General features: G+C 53.3%; 1 protein-coding gene across 1 annotated transcript in view; it reads right to left on the bottom strand.

Annotated features, from left to right (window-relative positions):
- URB1 (URB1 ribosome biogenesis factor) overlaps window positions 1–21,230 on the bottom strand; it is a 72,571-nt gene that overhangs the window by 20,499 nt on the left and 30,842 nt on the right. The window contains exons 15-29 of the mRNA XM_081558344.1: window positions 20,781–20,900; window positions 19,133–19,249; window positions 18,307–18,445; window positions 17,373–17,543; window positions 15,983–16,176; window positions 13,906–14,148; window positions 12,841–13,020; window positions 10,568–11,426; window positions 9,520–9,721; window positions 8,669–8,852; window positions 5,624–5,682; window positions 3,937–4,130; window positions 2,542–2,652; window positions 2,083–2,146; window positions 10–181 (exon numbers count right to left, since the gene is read on the bottom strand). Coding sequence (XP_081414470.1) covers window positions 10–181; window positions 2,083–2,146; window positions 2,542–2,652; window positions 3,937–4,130; window positions 5,624–5,682; window positions 8,669–8,852; window positions 9,520–9,721; window positions 10,568–11,426; window positions 12,841–13,020; window positions 13,906–14,148; window positions 15,983–16,176; window positions 17,373–17,543; window positions 18,307–18,445; window positions 19,133–19,249; window positions 20,781–20,900 — 3,009 coding nt within the window. The remainder of the gene's footprint in view (window positions 1–9; window positions 182–2,082; window positions 2,147–2,541; window positions 2,653–3,936; window positions 4,131–5,623; window positions 5,683–8,668; window positions 8,853–9,519; window positions 9,722–10,567; window positions 11,427–12,840; window positions 13,021–13,905; window positions 14,149–15,982; window positions 16,177–17,372; window positions 17,544–18,306; window positions 18,446–19,132; window positions 19,250–20,780; window positions 20,901–21,230) is intronic.

The following is a 21,230-nucleotide window of genomic DNA, read 5'->3' on the forward strand; positions in this document are numbered from 1 at the left end:
CCCCTGCACCTCGGGGAGCAGCAGCCTCCGGTTCTGGGGGAAGTGGAGGATGGTCTTCATCACGCGGTCACAATCCAGCAGGCGGAGGATGTCCCCGACGCTCGGCTGCTGCCATAGTGACTTGCCCAGGCTCCGGCACGTCTTCTGATGCTCCACGGCTGCTGGGCCCCACAGCAGAACCCTAGAACCGGCGGTCACAGAGGTGATGATGCTGATGATGTTGGAGACCACTGTAGGCAGCTTTGTTGGGCAGCTGACATGCCAGGTGTAAGATGTTCTATCATTTAACCCTTATCATAACGTAGGGGGGAAGGTGGGTGTGATGGAGAGGCTGACCATGATAAGGGTGGGGGTGACACTGTTGGGGATGATGGAGGCCAACACTTGTGGAGGGTCTATGATGTGCCAGGCACTAGTCTAAGTCTGTGTATTAATCCACTTAATCTGCACAAGAATCCTATAAGTGAAAGTTGCTCAGTCGTGTCCAACTCTTTGCGACCCCATGGGCTATCCAGTCCATGGAATTCTCCAGGCCAGAACACTGGAGTGGGTAGCCTATCCCTTCTCCAGCAGATCTTCCCTACCCAGGAATTGAACCAAGGTCTCCTGCATTGCAGGCGGATTCTTTACCAACTGAGCTATGAGGGAAGCCCAAGAATACCATGAGGTAGGTACTATTATCATCTGTATTGCGGGAAAAGAGACACAGAGAAATCTGGGAAGTTGCTCAGCTGGTCCCCTGCCCAGCTGGTAAGTGGCAGAGCGGGAATTCAAATCTGGAGAGTCTGAGCTGGACATAGCGGCAGAATCCTGGCGGTTCGATGATGCTCTACTTATATAAATTCTTCCCTGTTCCCACACGGCCGTGAGCGGACCAGGTCCGCTCACACAGCCTGTGAGCCATCCCCACCTCTAGGGTCCCCCATCTCCACTTTTCAAACCATCGGTTGCGATGGAAACTGCCCAGTGAGGTCACCTTGCCTTCTTCCTGGAAAGTGACTGAACCCATCTGCACCTGGGGGCACCCTTGTGGACTTCGTGACCCCTGAGAGGGGTTTTCAGATGCTGAGGGGCGGGTGGGTGGACGGCTCGCTCGTCACCTTGAGTGAAACCGCTCCCGTTTTCTCTCCTCTCTCTCACGTACCCAGGGGCTGTTTATTCCCAGAAAGAATACAACTGATTTAGCACCAACTCCAAGGCTAGCAAAAGGGTGAGGCCGTTGGTGGGGGGCGCGGGGGGAGTGGGGAAGGAGAGAGAATGTTTATTCACGACCTGGGTGCTCTGAAGATGCAGCAAAGGGATTTTTTTTTTAACTGTTTGTTGTCTTTTTTTGGAGGGGGGTGGTTAATACATCTTTCATCTTCAAAAAAACAGTATTCTAGAAGGGAAATAATTTTTTCCCTTCCCTGCAGAGTTCTCTTGAACTATTTTTCTTGGCTCAGTCAGCTAACTTCCTGTCTCAGTACACAGAGCTCTTTGTACTGGGCAGAGGCTGGGGTGCTGGTCTCAAACTAAGGAGAAAAGAAACCAGGGCAGCGAAAGAGAAACTTCAGACGCTGCCTATGAACAGCTGAGCCCCCGGCCCTGCAGAGCTGGGCCCAAAGCTGTGCTGGCCAAGGAGCAAGCAGCCCCTGGGAACCTAGGAGAGACAGACAGACACAGACAGACAGACGCCGAGAGAAAGACTGATAGAAAACAAGAGACAGACACTGCACACATGCACACACAGACGGGGAAGAGAGTGGAATAAACATCCAGCCAGCACTCCTTCCCCAAATCCATACCCAAGTCACTCCCACCTAAAGGCCAGCACGAAGTGAAAAGTTTTCAGAAAAATCAGCTAAATGACCCCCGAGTCGGAAGGGAGACACACACGGTCAACCAGAGGGGCGCCCGGTGCACACAGGCCCGGCCATCGGGGACCGTCCTGACGGGCAGAGGGCAGAGCAGGCCCTGCTGGTGCTGGAGTGCGAGCGGAGGGGTCCCCCAGCCCACGTTTACCCCCAGAGACCAGCCTGGGCGTGCGGCGCACTGCGCAGGGCCTTCGGGGTCTGCTGCTTACACGGCAGCCCCGGCACCCACCTGAAGTTGACGAGGCTGTGCTTGTTCTGTTCGTACGCCCGCAGGAGAAGTAAAATCTTCTGGTCTGAAATCAACTGAGGGTCAGTTTAGAAAGTTTCCGGGTGACACCCCTCGAGGCCTCATATATACTTCTGCCCACACCGGCTGGTTCCCATGTCCCGGGGTCATACCCCCCTGGTCCCCACAGCCTCCAGGTCATCCCACTTGGTCCCCACATTCCTGGGTCATACCCCCTGATTCCCATACTCTCCTGAGTCACACTGCCCAGTCCTCACATTCCTGGATCACACCGCTGGTCCCTACACCCCTCAGGTCCCACCCCTGGTCCCCACACTCTCTTGGGTCACACCACCTGGTCCCCATACTCTCCCGAGTCACAGCGCCCTGTCCCACACCCCCAGGTCCCACCCCCCGGTCCCCACACCCTCCTGTGTCCCACCACCCGTCCCTGTAACTCACCCAGGATGCTGAGTGAGGCACCGTATGCCCCAAGGAGCACCGCGAAGTGGCTGCTCTCACAGACAGAGGGGCACAGCCTCACCACCGCCGCCATCAGGTCCACCAGCGCTTCTGGAAGAAAATACCACTGAGCTGCCCAGCAGTGCAGGGGTGAGCAGGCGCAGAATCCCAGCAGAGGAGGAAGTGTTTCTGGGAACATAAATGCTTGAGCTACCCTTCTCTGGACAACACTGGCCTGAGAACTGCACCTAGTCCTTCCCGACTTTTTTTTCTTTTTTAATAAAAGCACCTTGACAACCATCTCCCTTCCTTGGTCTTTGGTACCAGCCTCTCCTCAGTCTCCTCCCAAACTTTGAGCCAACAGATTTAAAAACCTAAACCTTTTTCTCCATGATTATGTTACCAAAATCTCTAGTATTTCTACTCTTGTTGGAAAAGGGGGAGAGCCTTTTTACTTTTTTCTACTGACTATACTAGGAACTTGGGTAACGGTTCTCTCCAATTCAGCAGTTTATTACAGCTGGCTCTGCAGCGATCTCTCACAGTTTGGACACGTCAGCTTGTCTCTGAACAACAGGGTGTGGCTTCAGGAGGGCAGGACCCTTCAGACCTCTCCCGTCTCCCACAGCCTTCACCACGCAAAGTAGGCGCTCAGAGAACCAGAGAGGAAGGAGCCGAAGCCGGGGCTATAAGAGGCCCCGGCAGGGACCCAGCAGTGGGGACCTTCAAACCCTTCACCCTTCACCACAGTAAGACATCTCACACAACTGAACAATTTCTCCCAGGTCAGACAGCCCCTCCTAACTTTCCGTAACTCCCAGGTTTTAACACTCGCCCACAATATGGCAGGAGACCTTAAACCTGACTCCCGTAAGCCAGAATAGGCTCTGAAGAGAGGGGAGCATTTGCTATGTGACCTGAAGTCACAGGAAATATTTCTAGAGCTTGAATCTGACAGAAAGGAAATGTTCAGATGGTTGTTGTTGTTTAGTCGCTTAGTAGTGTCTGACTCCTTGCGACCTCATGGCCTGTAGTCTGCCAGGCTCCTCTGTCCATAGGATTTTCCAGGCAAGAATGCTGGAGTGGGTTGCCAGTCCCTCCTCCAGGGGATCTTCCTCCTGCATTGGCACGTGAATTCGTTACCACTGAGCCACCCAGGGAAGCCTTCCATGGGATCTTCCTGGTCCAGGGATCGAACCCACGTCTCCTGCATTGGCAGGTGGATCTTTTACCACTGAGCCACCCGGGAAGCCCACATGAAATGTTCAGACACTGCTTGGGTAACGCTTCCTCAGCTCTGAGAACACATGGGCGCTAAGCTCCAGTGCACAGCTAGCTTGATGGAATCAGAAGAGAAACTGTGTGTCTGGAGTGGGGTGTGGGGTGAGGAGGCACCTCTCACGGGGCTGTCTGCGGTCTCCTCCTCTCCGGCCCTCAGCAGGGTGGGCAGGAACAGGGAGTGCTGGGTGAGCATCATGTGGACCACCGGGAGCTGGGTGAGCTGTGAGTATGTGGGGCTTTCTGGGAGATACAAGAGCTGCGTGGCGGCACCGAGCGCGTCCAAAAATGCGTGGTCCTGATACCGAAACCTAGGAGGAAATGGCGTCACAAACAATAAGAAAACCTTTTTTTTCTCGGCATTTTATTAAGGAGATCATCCCGCTTGCCTCAAAGGTGAGAATTTAGAGCGCACAGTCATTCACTGTCACCCAACCGGGCCGGCACGTGTCACAGGGAGTGCTTCTGAAAGCAAGGGCGGGACGGAGCTTGCTTCCCTTCTTGACGGTGCAAATGCCCAGTGTACTTCCTGCTTAGCTGAGCAGACTGAACAAAGATGACCCTCGGCCCACCTGCCAGGGCAGCCTCCTTCCTTCCTTTCAGCTCCTCAGTATGCCCTTCTAACAGTTCAGAAGTTCTCATCTTAAATCCCTTCAGAACCAATGAAGGAAATGATAGTCTCATGCTCTGGGAAAGAAGGTTTCAGTCACATGTGAATATTGTTAAGAACCACTGGGCCCTCCGTGAGCACTCTAGAAACACAGACTAACCAAAGACTCAAAGAAATGTCGTCAGGTCGTGAAGGCAATCCTCGGTTACCATTAACCTCTGACCTGCCTTCACTTATTTTCTCCTTAGTGTTTTTCCGTTTCATATTGATGAATAATTAGAGAAATGAAAATTATAGCCACAGTGAGACACTGTTTCATGACTACCTGAGCGCCAAAAAGAAAGTCTGACCGCCTCAACTGCTGGTGAGGATATGAGGACAAAATGAACTTCCACACTGTATTACGATAGCAAGAAAACCTTGGGGACCACACGGAAAAATCTCGCAAAACTGAAGCTGTGCCCACACTAACAGCCAGTGAGTGCCCCCTCGCCCAGAAAAATCTGGCACCTGGGCACAAAGAGACATGAGACATCTCACTGTCAGGATGGGAGGGAGGAGGGAAGGAGAGAGGGGAGGCTCTGTCCATCAGCAGGGGGCCAGCTAAATGAATGGGGCACAGTCAGAAGACAGAATGCCCCAGGGCAGTGGGAAGGAATGACCTGGATCATCTCCACCTATCAACGAGGGTCTCAACAAGGGTCACTCGAAAACTTCTGAGTGCACAAAAGGGACGGTAAATTGATCCGTATACAATGTCAAACACAAACACCACTGTGGTTTATCGTCTAGAGATATACTGACATGCAACCAAAGCGTTAAACTCACACAGGGCCACGACAAAGCTCAACCTCAGAAGAAGGACACTTGGACGAAGGAGGGAAGAGAGTCCATTAGGACAGAGAGAGAAAACTGTCGGTCTGTATTAGATCTGGGTGCTACTATACTACTCTCCGCACACCTCTGGCTTTTAAAAAAATGCTTCACTGTTTAAAGGCTGCTTCTTTCATCTTTGTTAGAAGCACATGCATAACAAGGGGCAGGTCACTTCCCTCCCCAGCACTGTCTCATCCGCCCCAAACGAAAGCAGCACCAGTTCCACCACCTCCTTCCTGCAATTACAGCTCCGACCCCACCCCCAGCAAAGATACTCACTGCCTTACTGAGCCGCCCAAGAAAACAAATTCGACTTACTTGAGTCCAGTCTTCACAAATTTCTGCCAATCACCAGGGTCAACTTCATTAAGTGAATTCTAGGAATAAAGTAAGTGAGAAATGATGTGTAGAATATCTGAATTAACTTAAAATAGAGGACATGGGATTTAAACTGCAGCCCTTCAGTAAATATAGAAAATATAGTTACCGAAGCAATTCATAAAAGCAAGCAGTCTTTTCTTCCTTTGATTTTTTTAAATTGTTATGTCCACTAGTAGTTCTGTCATTTTATTAGATACCTATGGTCACCAATGACCGAAAGGAAATTCCCAAACAGTGCTGTAACTTCCCCTTTGTCCACCATTCCAAACAGCACTGACTGATTCGCAATACACACACGGGTGTAGCCACGTGTGACTGCTAAAACACAAGAGTGAACATTCACCCAGGGCAAGACCACTGCGCCCTAACAGGCCGGTCAGAGGTCCACAGTCTCTGCCGTGGAGACAGTCTCCAAACACACTCTGTTATGCTACATCGGAAGAGTGGCTGCTCTGGGGGGAAGGGGACAGACCAGGAAAAAGCACGAGAGAGCTTTCTGGAATGATGAAAACCCGGGTAGGACTCTGGGGAATGGGGGTGTGTACTGGCCAACGGTAAACCACACACTTACGATCTTATATTGCACAAGATGAAAGTCACACTTTGATTACAAGTAAAGGTCTACTGGGGATGCTACTGATAGTGGGGTGGCTGTGCACGTGTGAGCACCCAGGAACTCTGTACTTCCTGCTCAGTGGTGCTGTGAACCTAAATCTGCTCTAAAAAATTTTAGTCTGTTAAAAGGGAGATGGGGGGCGGGGAACAGCAGAGTGGGAGAGGGAGGGAGGCGTGCCCCGAGAACACAAATCTCTACAACAGCACAGCCCCGCACCCCCGCCTCCCCAGCTTGGCTCCTTCCAGGTCTTGGGGGTGCTCCTCCTCGCCCCTAGTTCTGCCGTGTTGGGTTCCTACGTGCCGTAAGTTCACGGTCCTGTAACACAATGCAGTAAGTCTGAAATGCAGGTTATAAAGTCCTTTAGTAGAACTGCTCAGGCACTGCAGCTTGATCCACAACCTATGAACATATTTATCACACTTAAAACCTTCCACCTGGGGCTCTTCTCCTGAGGATTCCTTTTTAAGTCTTGGGTTCAGCGGTGACACACCAGTCAAAGGCTCTAAACTTTTAGCACAACTTTACACCATTCAGTTCAGTCGCTCAGTTGTCTCCGACTCTTTGCAGGCTTCCCTGTCCATCACCAACTCCCGGAACTTGCTCAAACTCACGTCCGTTGCGTCGGTGATGCCATCCAACCAGCTCATCCTCTGTCATCCCCTTCTCCTCCCACCGTCAATCTTTCCCAGTATTGGGGTCTTTTCCAGTGACTCAGTTCTTCACATCAGGTGGCCAAAGTATTGGAGTTTTGCTTCAGCATCAGTCCTTCCAATGAATATTCAGGACTGATTTCCCTTAGGATTGACTGGTTGGATCTCCTTGCAGTCCAAGGGACTCTCAAGAGTCTTCTCCAACACCACAGTTTAAAAGCATCAATTCTTCGGTGCTCAGCTTTCTTTATAGTCCAGCTCTCACATCCATTCATGACTACTGGAAAAACCATAGCTTTGACTAGACGGACCTTTGTTTACACCATGCATTGAGGAAAAACTCACACACTAGCCTTTGGGATGTTAATTATTTCTGTGCAAAAATGTAACACTAAAAATGACAGAAAGTGAAGGCCTGAAACAGCTAAATAGTTGCAAATTTTATGAAAACTCTAAACTCACAAAGCCAGGAAGCTCACTGAACCCAAAACACTGAAAATCTGAAGAAAATGACACTAAGGCATATTGTCATCAAATTGTTTAAACCATGTAAGGGAAAAAAAAATCCTTGAAGAACCTGGGGGGCAAAGTTGTCACGTACAGAGAAACACAGGTAAGAAGGAGAGATCTCTGGACTTCCCTGATGGTCCAGTGCTTAAGAATCCGCCTGCCACTGCAGGGATCACAGGTTCGATCCCTGGTCTGGGGAGATACACCTGCTGCAAGGCCTGTGCACCGCAGCGACTGAGCCTGCAAGTTGAGACTTCTGAGCCCTCGTGCCCGCAAGCCCACACTCTGCAATACGAGAAGCCACTGCAGCGAGAAGCTTGTACTCCCCAACTAGAGAGCAGCCCCCACTCACTGCCACTACAGAAAAAAACCTGTGCAGGCAATAAATAGTTAACTTTTTTAAATGAGAGGCTTCTTGTCAGAAATAATGCACACCAGAAGACAGTAAAGCAATGCCTTTAAAATGCCTAAAGGAAACTAAAAACTGTTAACCTGGAACCTTGTACCCAGGGAAACTCTTCCTAACTCATTCTGAGGCCACTGTTGTGCTGGGTCGCTCAGTTATGTCTGACTCTTTGTGACCCCATGGACTGTAGCCTGCCAGGCTCCTCTGTCCATGGGGATTTTCCAGGCAAGAATACTGGAGTGGGATGCCATGCCCTCCTCCGGGGGCTCTTCCCAACCCAGGGATTGAACCCAGGTCTCCCGCATTGCAGGCCGCTATTACCTCATCTGAAAGCCAGACAAGAATGTTACAAGAAAATAAAATTTTAAGCTTATACCCTTCGTGGACAGATATACAAAAATTCTTAATAAAATACCAGCAAATCAAATCCAAGAGTACACAAAAATGGTAATATATCATGACGGAGTAGGTTTAACCTAGGAATGCAAGGTTGGTTTAATGTTCAAAAATCAATTAATACAATTCATCTTATTAACAGTCTAACACAAAACCAGATAACCATCTCGGGAGGTGCAACAAAAAAGCATTTTGACAAATGTCTACATCCATTTCCGACAAAAGATGGCTCATCATTTCAGAGTCTGCCCTCCACCTGCCTTTTGCCTCTGAGACATGGCCCCTCTTATTCCCTGCTGGGCCGAACTCATGCCCCTAGCTTAAATGTATCTGTAAACCCGGGTTTGTCTATCTCCCTCCTTCCCTTATGAATCTAACCAGGGTCTCTAATAAGAGACACCTACCAACAGTTCGTTAAACCTCAACAGCATTTGCTTCTCCTGATCCTGGGTACCATCCTCCTGCTGGCCGCCACTGAAGGATGCAATCAGCCACTGCACACAGGCCTTCAGTAGAGTCTTCTTCCAGGCTTGCAGCTCTTCTGCCGACCCTTCCAGGACGGCTGAGACGGCGTCAGCCACGACCCAGCTGCAGCAGGAGACAAAAGTCCAGGGTTCGAGGCTTTCGGTATAATCCAACATCACAACGGGCCACAGAAGACAAAGACCCTGAGTTCTGGTCCCTACAACTAACTCCCCCAAGCTCAGAAATCAGAGGCTTCACCCACTCCTTACTCAAACTTCAAAGATGTACCAGAACTTTATGACAAGGAGAAACACCATTAGCACACCAGAAGAAGGATATACTGTCCAGACTCTGTCTAATCAAGCTGTCTCAACTTCAGCACTATTGACATTTGGGGCCAGATAATTCTTTCCCTCTTTGAGGGGAAGGGCCTGTCCTATGCATTACAGGCTATTTAGCTGTACCCTTGGCCTCTATCCTCTGGAAGCCAGAAGCTAGACTCCCCAGTCCCATATCATGACAATAAAAAAATGTCAGACATTGCCAACTGTCCCCTGGAGTGGGCAAAATCACACTTGATTGAGGACCATGGCTCTAAGGGACTCAGAACCATCCACTTATGGACATGGACTCACTCCAGCCAGAATGCTGTTAAGACAGGTTCTCAGAGGAACTGCCTCCTCACTGGCTGACACAACCGCAGGACAGCAATTTTCACGGTTTCATAAGCACTACAGGGGAAGGGAAGCTGGGATGGGAACGGCCATCAGACAGGTCTGGGCTTTCATACCTTGTGTGACTGGCTGGAGTCTGCAGCAAGCTGGGCAAGCGGTCCATGAGGGCACGCAGGTCCTTGGCTCTGGCAAACGGGACCAGCTGGGCCAGGATCTGCTGAGGCAGCCCGGACTCTGGGGGCCCGTCGGCGTTGAGAAGCCTGGTCTGCAGGGGCATCCACAGGGCCTTCCTCAAGACAGGAATGACAGCAGAGGAAGCTGGGGCGGAGACGAACGGGAGAAGGGGGTTGGACGCCATGGAGCACCACAGCCAGCTCGGTGCTTTAGCAACCTTGTGACCTGGGTGAGGTCACACTGGTGGCTCGAGATGGGACCCCAGCGAGTTCTGATGCCATGGAAATTGACAAATGCTACACATCAGTCTCCCCTGAGAGCTGGATGTTAAAACATTCAGCAGCACGCCACCAGCCACCTCTCATTACTCAACCCTCTCAGGGACTGTTCAGCCCTGTGTGCACCAGCTCGAAGGTCATGACGAGATGGTGAGCAACCAAGTCCTGAACTCACTCGGGAACAGGGGAGGGGCAGGGAGAACCACGGGCCATACGAGTGGAGGGCCTCTTACTTTGTAAGAACACTTTTTTGCCATTGATATCAAGCCGTGCAGCACAGAGGCAGAGCAGTGAGCGAAACGCCATTCATACATACTGATAAAAAGGAATGAAACTGGGGCAATCAGAAAGTGCCTTGAATCAGAGACCCGATGGGGGAAGAGGGCGAACTGGGCTCCGTTGAATGGCTCCACTCAGCAAGCTCACCAATGTGCTGGACGGTGGAGAAAGGGGGTTGGGGCAAAGGACCGTCACCCGAGCGATTCCCTCTTCCCCTGGTGAGACCCGGATGAAGCTGCTCCTTCCTTGGCCCTCAGTGGCCACAGCTACTGCCCCAGCTTCCTCTGGGTAACTCAGAGTTGACGCGGGAGCTGGGGCAGACACCAGCGGGGAAACAGAGCTAAACTGAACCCTGGAATGTGATGCTCCAGGGCTTAAGGATGGACACACGAGGAGGAAGGGACAGGGCCCACCCGGCTGCCCCTTCCCATACCTTCTGCGGGGCGTGTGAAGCATCCCTGTGTCCTGCCCTGCAGGTACACGTGAATGATGGGGAGGAAGTTGTCCGGGGCCTCCCGCAGGCAGAGTCCAGAGCCAGCCCGCCTGCACCAGCGCTCGAAGCGCAGCCGGTGGGGCCAGCTGTGCTGCAGGAGAAGGGCCGCCGTGGCCAGGGCCGCCGGCGTCTGCCGCGCCAGGCAGTCGTCGAGCAGGGCCACCCCGACTGCAGGGACCAGCGCCGGCTCCCTCTGCAGAGCCCCGAGGAGCACGGCGTCCAGCTCGGCCACGGCCAGCACGGGCAGCAGAGCCGCCAGGCCCCGCGCATACTCAGAGGCCCAGAGGAGCTCCCCGCTCCGCGGCTGCTCCTGGGGGCGGCCGCTCAGCAGCTGGACCAGGGTCCTCCCGAGGGCGGTCAGGGGTCTCTCCTTCTGGGGGTGCTTGGTGGGTCGCTGGGCCACGAGGCGGGCCTCGGGCAGGCTCAGCAGGGCCAGGATGACCTCCCGGAGCAGGGCGTCCTCCATGTAGGGGTGCAGCCCCCGCAGGGCCTCGAGCTGAGGAAGGAGAGTCTTCGGGGTCGGTGTGGCTGAGCTGGCTCTCGGGCTGCGCAGCTCGCGGAGGACACTCTGGGTGACGGCCTCCGAGTACCTGGCCAGGAGGCCCAGCTGACCGAGGCTCTGGAGGGCCGGGGCACTGGCCACCAGCAGCGGAAGGATTCCCGAGCTGAGGCTGGCCGCCAGGAGCTTCACGAGGACAGGGCTGAGGGTGTGCGGTGGGAGAGCCTGCCGCTCCAGGGCCAGGAACCAGCCCTCCAGTGTAGGGTGCCTGAGGACGGCCACCAGCACCTCCTCCAGCGTCTGGAACACAGCCACAGGACAGAGGCCTCAGCTGCCGCCCTGCCGGCAGCTGCCCCCGAGCAGGACCGACAGCGGAGGGAAGCTTTCCTCAGCCACCCCCCGGCCTCAAGCTCGAGCTCCCCTGCCCTTCTTGAGGAGGGGGCCCACAGCACCCCAACCCATAGCCACTCAGAGCTGTGACCCCACTGAAATGCACCTCCTCCCCGATGAGACCAATGGGCCTGGATTGTAACTTAGTTGGCGCCCCTCTGCCTGACACCAGTAGGAATCTGATGAATGGAGGCTGAATGAACTAACTGTGCAGAGAAACTGCTCTCCACGGTCACTCAGGCAGGCCGGGGCCACGCAGAAATGCCAAAATACGATGACGATCCATTGTCTCCTGGTTTCTCCCAGCAGCCCCGCCCTCCTAAATATATCTGGGTGAGGGACGTGGGTACCACCCGACCACTGGGGCAGGGTGGCCTCTGCTCAGAAAAAGATTCTGTGGCTGAGGAAGGTAGGCAGGGCTTAAATGAGCCAGAACTGAAGGTGAGCCTGCGTCCACTCCCAGAAGGAGACTAGGCCCTCAGGGAACGAACTCTGACCTCAAGACTAGTTCAAACCACCAAGCAGAGAGCAGCCGAGCATGCTTTGCTGGATCAGAGAGGGATCTGATTCAGCCTTGCTGAACACGGTTCCTAGCCAAGGAGGCCACCCAGTCCCTGGGGATAGAAATCTATTTTTCTCCTTATTTACTCTTCAGGGAAGGGAAGAGGAGCCTATGAATTTGCCAACTGAGCTTTCCCAAGTAAGAACAGAAAAGCACAGATTAGGAGTGCTGTGCCTGACGACTGGCTAACAGGTGGTCCTGCCCCAACACCGCCCTCCCCCTCCTGCCCCAAAAGCCCCCTTGGAGACCAAAGCAAGGGAGCCTGGCATTTGATTATATGAGGAACATGCCTGCTTCCTGAACCCCATATAACATGTCAAATGGCAAAGGGTGAGAAAGACTTGGCCTGGCCTTAGGTAAGCAGCTGATTGCTGAGCCACCAATGAGAGAAGGAGGCTCACTCTTCTCGGGCAGAGTGGTCGCTGGAAGTGTTCATGAAGGGCTGCACCCCTGCCCAGCCTTTACTCAATACAGGCTGCAACCCTTTACAAGGAAAAGATGCAGGCTGAGTTCTCAGGATGCTCGGGGCACACAGTGGGAGGGAAAAGTGTTCACAGAAGGGCAGTGTGAGCACCCAAAGTGAATGTGCTTCTCTCGGGATGGGGGTGGGGGTGGTGTTTAGTATCTCCTCCAGTGGCCTCTGCTTTTACCTCCTTCCCTGTAGTGAACAGGTACTGGTTTTCAACCAGAATGGAGGGAAAACCAGTGTCTATAACCTCCCAGGAGAAGGCCAACAGGAAGGGGGAAGAAGGGTGGCCATACCTTGTCGTTGGCCAGCTCCAGCGAGGCCACGGACTCCATGTCCACAAAGAGGTCGGACTCAGCCTGGGCGGCCTGGCACTTCTGCTGGTTCTGGGCATCCAGCTGCTGGCAGTGGATGACTAGGCGCCGCAGGAGATCCAGGAGGAGCTGCAGCAGGGGAGGCCCTGCACTCCGGCCCAGCTGTGAGGACGAGACACACGACTCTCAGGCCTGGAAGGGCCGACAGTCACTGCCAGGTCCCCCTGGGGCCAGAGCAGGCGATGTTGTCAGAAACCAGAATCAAAGAGGGAGACGGGGCTCAAATGGCAACACCAACAACACTGAAGTCACGTCTTAATAAGACGTGTGTGCCAAGTCGCTTCAGTTGTGCCTGACTTTTTGCGACTCTCTCGACTGTGGCCTGCTAGGCTCCTCTGTCCATGGGATTCTCCAGGCAAGAATACTGGAGTGGGTTGCCATGCCCTCCTCCAGGGGATCTCCCCGACCCAGGGATCGAATCCGCATCTCCTGCATTGGCAGGCGGTTCTTGACCACTAGTGCCACCTGGGAAGCCGTCTTAATTAAGACATGTTCTCCTAAATCTTGATGAAACACTTAGGTTTGTTTTGACCAAGATGAAGGGGAAAGGCCCACCCAAAAACCTAAGCTAAAACTCTGGTAAACCACCTCAGGGACAGCACGCTTAACAATGAGCCACCAAATTTAAACTCATGAAGGAAGATGGGAGGCCTGGCCATGATGCCGACCTGGTCAGCTGTGGGAAGGGCCCTGTCCTGACCCATCGCTGCCCAGGTGACCAAGTTCAGCTGCACTGGGCTCCCCGTCTTGAGATCTAGACCTCTGCTCCAGGGAGAAGGGAGCCAGACCAGCCACCCGGGTGCCCGAACTACAGGCCTGCCCAGGGCCCTGCGCACTGGCCACCACCCTCCCCATGTGCAGAACAAGCAGGGCGACAGCAGGTCCCCAGGATGCTCCAATATCCACACTACCACTCAGTTTGGACCCGATCAGCAGAAGCCACACTCGCTGTGGGTGGCGATGCAGGGGACCAGGGGTAGCGCTGACCTGGGCAAAGTTCTCTACGGCGCTCCTGATGTATAGCAGCAGGTGTTTGGCAGCACGCAGGGCCTGGTGCATCGGGAGGCGCAGGAGGGCGGCCCGCAGCTGCGCCTGAACCCCCTCGTCCAGGAGCGGGAGCCCGCCTGGGCCCTGGCCTTGGTCCTGACCGGCATACGCTGTCTGCAGCAGGGAGGAGAAGGAGGGGGCCGTGGGGGCTGGCGGGGCAGGGCTGCCCGAAGTCTGCAGCAGCTAGGGGGCAGCAGAGGCAAGAAGGGGGAGACAGATCAGCATGGGGGGGTGCCAAGGGCACGGTGTGTGGCAACAGGGACAGGTGACACACATGATAGTGGGACGCTTCACAGAAAGTCACCTACTGATGCTGAAAACCACGTGATACCGTTAAGTCCAACATGCTCGGTCATATGTTTTTTTCCCCTAGCGTGTGTTCACGTGAGGGCTCTGGGTCAGGGAGGTTATTTACACGCCCTGGAGAAACAGAGCCGCCCGGGACAAAGACAGAACTTCACTCAAATGGGAGTCACTGTGATCTATCCCTGCAGACTGGGAAATCCTGCCCCGGGAAGGTGCCAGCTCAGTGAGCTGCGGACCTTTCGAAGGTCTCCTCTGGAAGGATGGGACGATAGGGGCTGCGTGGAAGACGGATTCCTGCAAAACAGCCTGTCTCAAAGGGGTTCATTTCTTCTAACTTCATTCTCCAACTGCCATCTTTATTCACCCCAAGTGGCCTGTATTGTTATACCTCCAAACACTCCACTAAGGCCAACACAACTAGGCTATGTGAGCCCTGAAACTCAGAGGGGCTGGAGGTGGGGGTCCCTGGGCCAGCAGCAACATTGACCAGGAACTTGCTAGAGATGCAGACTCCCGGGCCCGCCCAGACCTGCTGAACAGACTTGCCCAGTGACTGAGCATCTGGGGATCCCAACACGCCCCTGTGGGTGGGAACCGCCTGTGCCCAGCTCCACAGCGTGGACGCCGACCCTGGGAGCACCGTGTGGCACAGCCCAACTGCTGACCCACGGAAGCCACTGTGTGGCTCTGACCACGGCCTGGCAGGCAGGGTGACGGTGACGGCTGTGATGGGCCTGGGCTCCGGAGCCTGGCTGCCTGGCAAAACCCTGAGTCCTCCACTGACTGGTGGTGGGTTCACTCTGCACCTCGGTTTCCAAATGTGTACGACGAGGATAGTAAGTCTTGACCTTCTCTGAGTTGTGAGGATTAAGTGGCAGAAAAGACACAAAGTGCCCTTAGGGGGAGGCCCTGATAAACAGTGAACACGCAGTCAACCTGAGCTACTGCTACCAAGTCCAGGAGGCAGGGAGTCCTGAGCTGCCTGCTTTTTTAAGCGCAGCCACAATTGAATGAAAACACAAAAACGCACATGCCAAGTGACCTTCTTGCCCCACTCAGCAACCCTAAGTACTCTGCATTAGAGCCAGACCTGCAGCACCCCTTTTAACAACTTATTGACCACTGACGTGTTAATACTTCTTTCATTGCCTGAACGTTATTTAGTGGAGTATTTCAATATTCACTTACATAACAAACAGCCAGCCACACCTGCTAATTTCTGCAAAAAGCTCCTGGTCAATACGGTGCTAATGATGCAGTCCTCACCAAGAGAAAATGGGTTTCTTTTCCTTCCTTTTGTGCTTTCCCAGTTTTAGCAGAACGTAGCCAGCTGGCGGCCTTCAGGGGCCAGGTCTGATTGCTGGACACAGCTGGTCTAGGGGGTGCTGGGGTGCCTGGACGAGGGCCACCAGGCTAGTGTGTACAGACCGTGCAGAAAGGGAGAAGAAGGGACCCCCCGCCCCCAGTCACGCAGCCAGCGGGGATTTCAATTCTGCCGCATCACTGAGCCCCTCTGAATCGCGACACGTCAGCTGCCCACCACTGCGCTTCCTCTTCTAACCAAAGAAAACGAGAAGGTGAAGAAAGTTCACCCCGTGAGCTGAGAAAAGCTACACAGCTGGGGTAGAGGCTGCCGCAGCCCACGGGCAGGGGCCTCCGGGGTTTCCCAGGGAAAGGAAGGCCTGGTTTCCGCAGGGTCGCCGCGGCTCACCAGGGCTTTGCGGGCTGGCTCCGGGATCCAAAGGCTGTAGTATCTGTTGAACCGGGACAGCTGGCGGCGGCAAGGCAGGCTCGGAGGCTCCAACTGGTCGTAAGACTGAAGCAGAAGACACAGGGCCAGCGGGTCTCTCTGGGTGTGGAGCAGGTCCGTGAGAACCCCGGTCAGATACACCACGACACTCTCTCCTGCGTGGGAGGGAGGAGCTTGCTGGGACCATCGGTTACACCAACTCCCGCACGAATTCGAGACCCGGAAAGATCCATCACAGTTCTAAGGGATCACACGACCACACTGGAAGGCAGATGCTACCACTGCAGACCACACCAGACTTTTACTTAAACATACAGCACACAGTCAGACTGCAGGTGTGGAGGCCCAGAAGTGGGAGACCCAGGCCTGGAAGAGGTGAGGCCAAGGCCTCCAGGATCTGCTTGATGCAAACCAAGCCGCTTCCTCTCTTCCTCGGCACACAGCATCCCTGCAGTCAGGCAGAGACCCCACAATCGGCTTAGCCACTTCCAGACCTGGCCAGAGCACCCTGCTAGACTTTCCACTCTCTCTTCCCCTTCCACAGTCACTCTGGGCATCACATGTTGAGACGGCACAGATAATAAGATGGGAGCAGCCGTGATCTCCTGGACGACAGCCACCCAGGAGAGCACTTGATCTGTTCTGGACAAAGTCAAGCAAGAGACCCTGAGTCCTTAAACCACTGATGCATTGGGACGCATCTGTTACTGCAGCAAATCCCGAACGATCCTGACTAAATGACACCACTGTGATCAGTGAGTGCTTCCTTTGGTCTGTGTTTCCTGGATACCCAGGAAAGATGAAGGACTTGTCCTTTAGCATCAAGATGTGTATTAGCTGATTAGTCGTGTCTGACTCTTTGTGACCCTATGGACTGTAGCCCTCCAGGATCCTCTGTCCATGGGATTCTCCAGGCAAGAATACTGGAGTGGGTTTCCATACCATCCTCCAGGGGAGTTTCCCAACCCAGGGATCAAACCCGGGTCTCCTGCACTGGCAGGCGGGTTCTTTACCATCTGGGGCACCAGGGAAGTGCTCAGCATCAAGATACCATGAAAAAATACCGAAGAGAAAACGCTGGTGTGACAGCAGGTGTGTGTAGCCACGCAAACACATAACTTCAGGCTCATCTGTCAGATGACCCATTTCCCTGACAGCCGAGTCAGCCTCCAGACCCCGCTTCCTGCACACTGAGCTCTACCAGCTGTGCAGCTGTCACTTTGGTGGGCCTGAACCCTTGGTGCCTTGGGTTTGCAACAATTATTTTCAGAGCCCCTGGAAGCCCACCTCCTACCCTCCAGAGACCCAGCTGGCCTGATGCACCCAGAACACCCTGACCATGCATAGGTACCTGCTTCACTTTCTGTTCCAAGGAGCAACTTATTCCTGGCCTCCAGGGCGGCGGGGACCACGGCACTGAACGGGAATGTGAGAAGGATCATGTCTTCATTCAGTACGAAGCCAATCTCCTCATCCAAGCCTTCGCTGCCCTCCACCAGCACATCCACCATGTCGAGAACATCTGGAGACGGAAACGGGGGGAATCAGGCCCAGGTACAGAGGCACTGAAGGTTCCTACTGCAAGAAGCCCCCGGGGAGGGCACGAAAGAGAAGACTTACACAAAGGGGAACAAAGAAAAGCTAAACTTCTCTTGGGGGGAAAATGCTTAATGCAATGTTTGATTCTAAACCGATGAGGGTATTGTCTATCTCTGCTAGACAAAATGCAGGATTATCCGCTCAGGTGATAATGGGTTGAAGTCTCCTCAGGTGACACTGAGAAAAGCCCAGAAACTTTAACCTGGATAGTCATGGAAACAAGCCAAAATCTGAGAAGTGACAAGAGGGTAAAAAGGTTAACGCACAGACTAGGGCCAGAGGGTCTGGGGTCAAATCCTGACTTTGCTACGTACTCACTGTGTGAGGTTGAGCAGACTGCTTAACCTCTCTGTGCCTGAACTGCCTTGTCCATACATAAAATGAGGATAACCCACTTACTTTGGAGTTGTTTATGAGTTAGCATCTGTAAAGAGCTTAGAGCAGCACCTGGCACAATGTAAACACCGCGCAAATGAAAATAACACAGTGAATAAGCCCTGGACATATTTCCTGTTACAGAAACAAACAAGGGGATTTCCAATTCCAGAGGGGGCTGATCTCTGACGCAAAGAAAGGGGACACCTGCCCTCTGCACGAGGCTTCAGAGCCATGCTGCTTTCTGTCTCTAACACGCCACCAGGGCTGGCTCTTCAGAAGCCCAAGGAGTGTTGGGGAATGACACCTACCATCGATGTGGGAGATGGGAATGCTGATGTCATCGGCATCCTGCCGCGTCCCAGCGGCCTGCAGGGCGCTGGCTTCCTGGACAAAGTCAGACGCCTTGTCTGTGTACGAATACGGATTCGCCACCAATGTCAGGAGGACCTGAGCATGAAAGAGTCAAGTGGAAAGTATTTAGACAGTCACACGTGGGAGGAAAAGTGCCCCTAAAAGTCACAGGTGAAATAAAGGGAAGAGTGAGAATCTTAACAGGCCTTTGTAAGAGCAACACTTGCTGCCGAGTTTTTTGAAAACCACTTTCTGTTGTAGAACTTTAAAAAAATGTCTCCTTTTCACACTAGACTATTGCTTTTAATACTGATTTTAGTATACCACTGTGGGCTTCCCTGGTGGCTCAGATGGTAAAGAGTCTGCCTGCAGTGCGGGAGACCCGGGTTCAATCCCTGGGTCAGGAAGATCCCCTGGAGAAGGAAATGGAAACCCACTCCAGTATACCTACTTGGAAAATCCCATGGATAGAGGACCTGGCAGACTACGGTTCATGGGGTTGCAAAGAGTCAGACACGACTGAGCAACTTCACTTTCACTTTAGTATACCACACTAATCCCTCCTATGAAAACGAATGCCCCAAGGGAAGTTAAATAGCACTCAATAATATATTCCCATTTTACAGATGCTAAAATTAAGCAGTTTCTGATGTCTCAGAAATAATAAGGAAGTGAACCAGGAAGATGGGCCTCTTAATTGCCTAAGAAATGCCTTAAATACACTAAGGATCACTGAGTACATCGTCCTGAACGTGCTCCTCTACGTGGGAAATAGGTACTCACTCGTTCCAAAAACTGAATCACAGCCTCCTTGTTCTCCGCCGCTGCGTCATCCAAGTGCTCCAGCCACAGCTGCAGCTCCGGCCAGGTGTGCTCAAACATGCCTGTGTCCCGCAGGATCTGTCGGGAGGCAGACACTGGGGGTAAGTCAGGGCGGAACCCCGCTTTCTGCGCTCTCGGTCTCCTTCTCGCACACGGGCTGAAGTTCCATCCGGCTCTCCTCTGCAAGCCACATCAGGGGACAGCACTCCCCTCTGCCAGCGACGAGAGGCGGCTCTGGGCTCCGTCACAGAGAACGCAGCCCCTTGTCTTGCTGCTGCTTATTCCTTCCCTTCAACTCCTAAATGGTATAAAGGGAAACCACCCAGCTGCTACCAGCAAGTCTGACTTTCAACCTGGACTCGATCCTCAGCCTGTGTGAGATTCCTCAAGACAGGGAACCAGCCAGGCCAAGCCATCTCAGCCTGGCCCCTCAAGCACCGCCGTTTCTAAGGGGGGTAGAATCTGTTCCGAGGCAGGACTTGGTGAGGTGACAGCCCCACGTGGTCGGATGCCAGGACTCAGGGTCTCGGGAGCGTGAGCCCCACACCGAGCATCCCGAGGGAGAGCCTGGCAGGCCCCTCCACCCACACGCAGGGAGTGGTCGTGAGATCACACCCGCACAAGCGTGCAGAGGTCAGAGGTCAAGATCCAGACATTCACGTTCTCCAGGCAGCTCATGTGAGGTTCAAGTGCCAGGGAGACAACTGGTACTTCTATGAAAGGTGAAATCTTTGTCCCCTAAACTTTTCTCTACTGGTTCAGATAGTTAATGAATCTGCCTGCAATGCAGAAGACCTGGGTTTGATCCCTGGGTTGGGAATGGCAACCCACTCCAGTATTCTTGCCTGGAGAATCCCCTGGACAGGGGAGCCCGGCGGGCCCAAGTCCGTGGGGTTGCAGAGAGTCGGACACGATTGAGCGACAAAACTACCAAACACAGTGAGTGTGATTTTTGTAGCAACTCCCTCGTGCCACCCAACGCCCTGACAAAGCAGAACCAAGGAACTGGATTTCCTAGCACTGCAATTAAGACCTAAAGTAGCCCTGGAAAACAAGGTCAAGTGTAAGAAAGAAGAGACACCAACAAACTCATTTCCTTCCTCTAACTTTGGTGACACCTGGGCTATGGTGACGGCTTAGGTCAAAAGGCTGAAGCCCTGGAGAGGATTGAGTCTGGAGATGAAGGAAGAGGCATTACCTACTAAACTGGTCCCCAGAGGGTGGGCAATCTAATGTTTATTGAGCCCAGACTGTGCCAGGCATGGCCTACTGCTTGATCACATGTCATTTCTTCTCCAATTCTAGTTTTGTTATTCCCATTTGCCACAAGAAAACTAAGTTCAGAGAGGTTAAGCAATAAGTTCGATGCCACCCATGAAGGGGCAGAACCAGGATTCAAAGTGCTGGCTTTTCCCATTTCACCAGGCTGCCTCTTGGGAACACAGCTAGGTGAAGACAGAATAAATTACAGCTGCCATAAAACCCTCTCTCCTTAAATTGTAACAGTCCTACTACATTCTTATTTCATCATCTGTTGACTAAGCCCCTACTATAAGAAAGACTGTGTGAAATGCTTCCAGAACGAGGAACTGGTATAGAAAAGGCTCACCTTCACAATCAGAAGTTTGGTTGATGACTTGAGCTGTGAATGGCCACTGGTCACAAACATTTTCATCAGTAAGTAAAACACCGATCGCTTGCCTCCAATGATTTCTGCATCTGGGCCTTCCTGGAGTTTGAATGACAGAAAGTTATAAACAAAACAGAGGTCACTGCAGCTGAGCGAACAGATACTACAGGCCCAGTCTTCTTTCCAGCCTCTCGCCTCATCTTGACCACCCCTTGGCAAGCCTGCTGGGACGTCAGACATGAGGAACCTCAGGAGTCAGCGGGCTCAGCCCCCTACCCGCCGACAGCAGCGGCAGTAACAACAGAGTCACAGCAGGAAGCATGGGGGCCCTTCGGGTGCCTCACAGACGCTGACTCGCTTTATCCTCCTGACAAGCCTGAGCTGGGGACGACTGTCACCCCCTTTTCACATGTGCGGGCACTGAGACAC

This window comes from Giraffa tippelskirchi, chromosome 2 (assembly GCF_054371585.1).
Source record: "Giraffa tippelskirchi isolate mGirTip1 chromosome 2, T2T-mGirTip1v1.2.pri, whole genome shotgun sequence".
Lineage (NCBI taxonomy): Eukaryota > Metazoa > Chordata > Mammalia > Artiodactyla > Giraffidae > Giraffa > Giraffa tippelskirchi.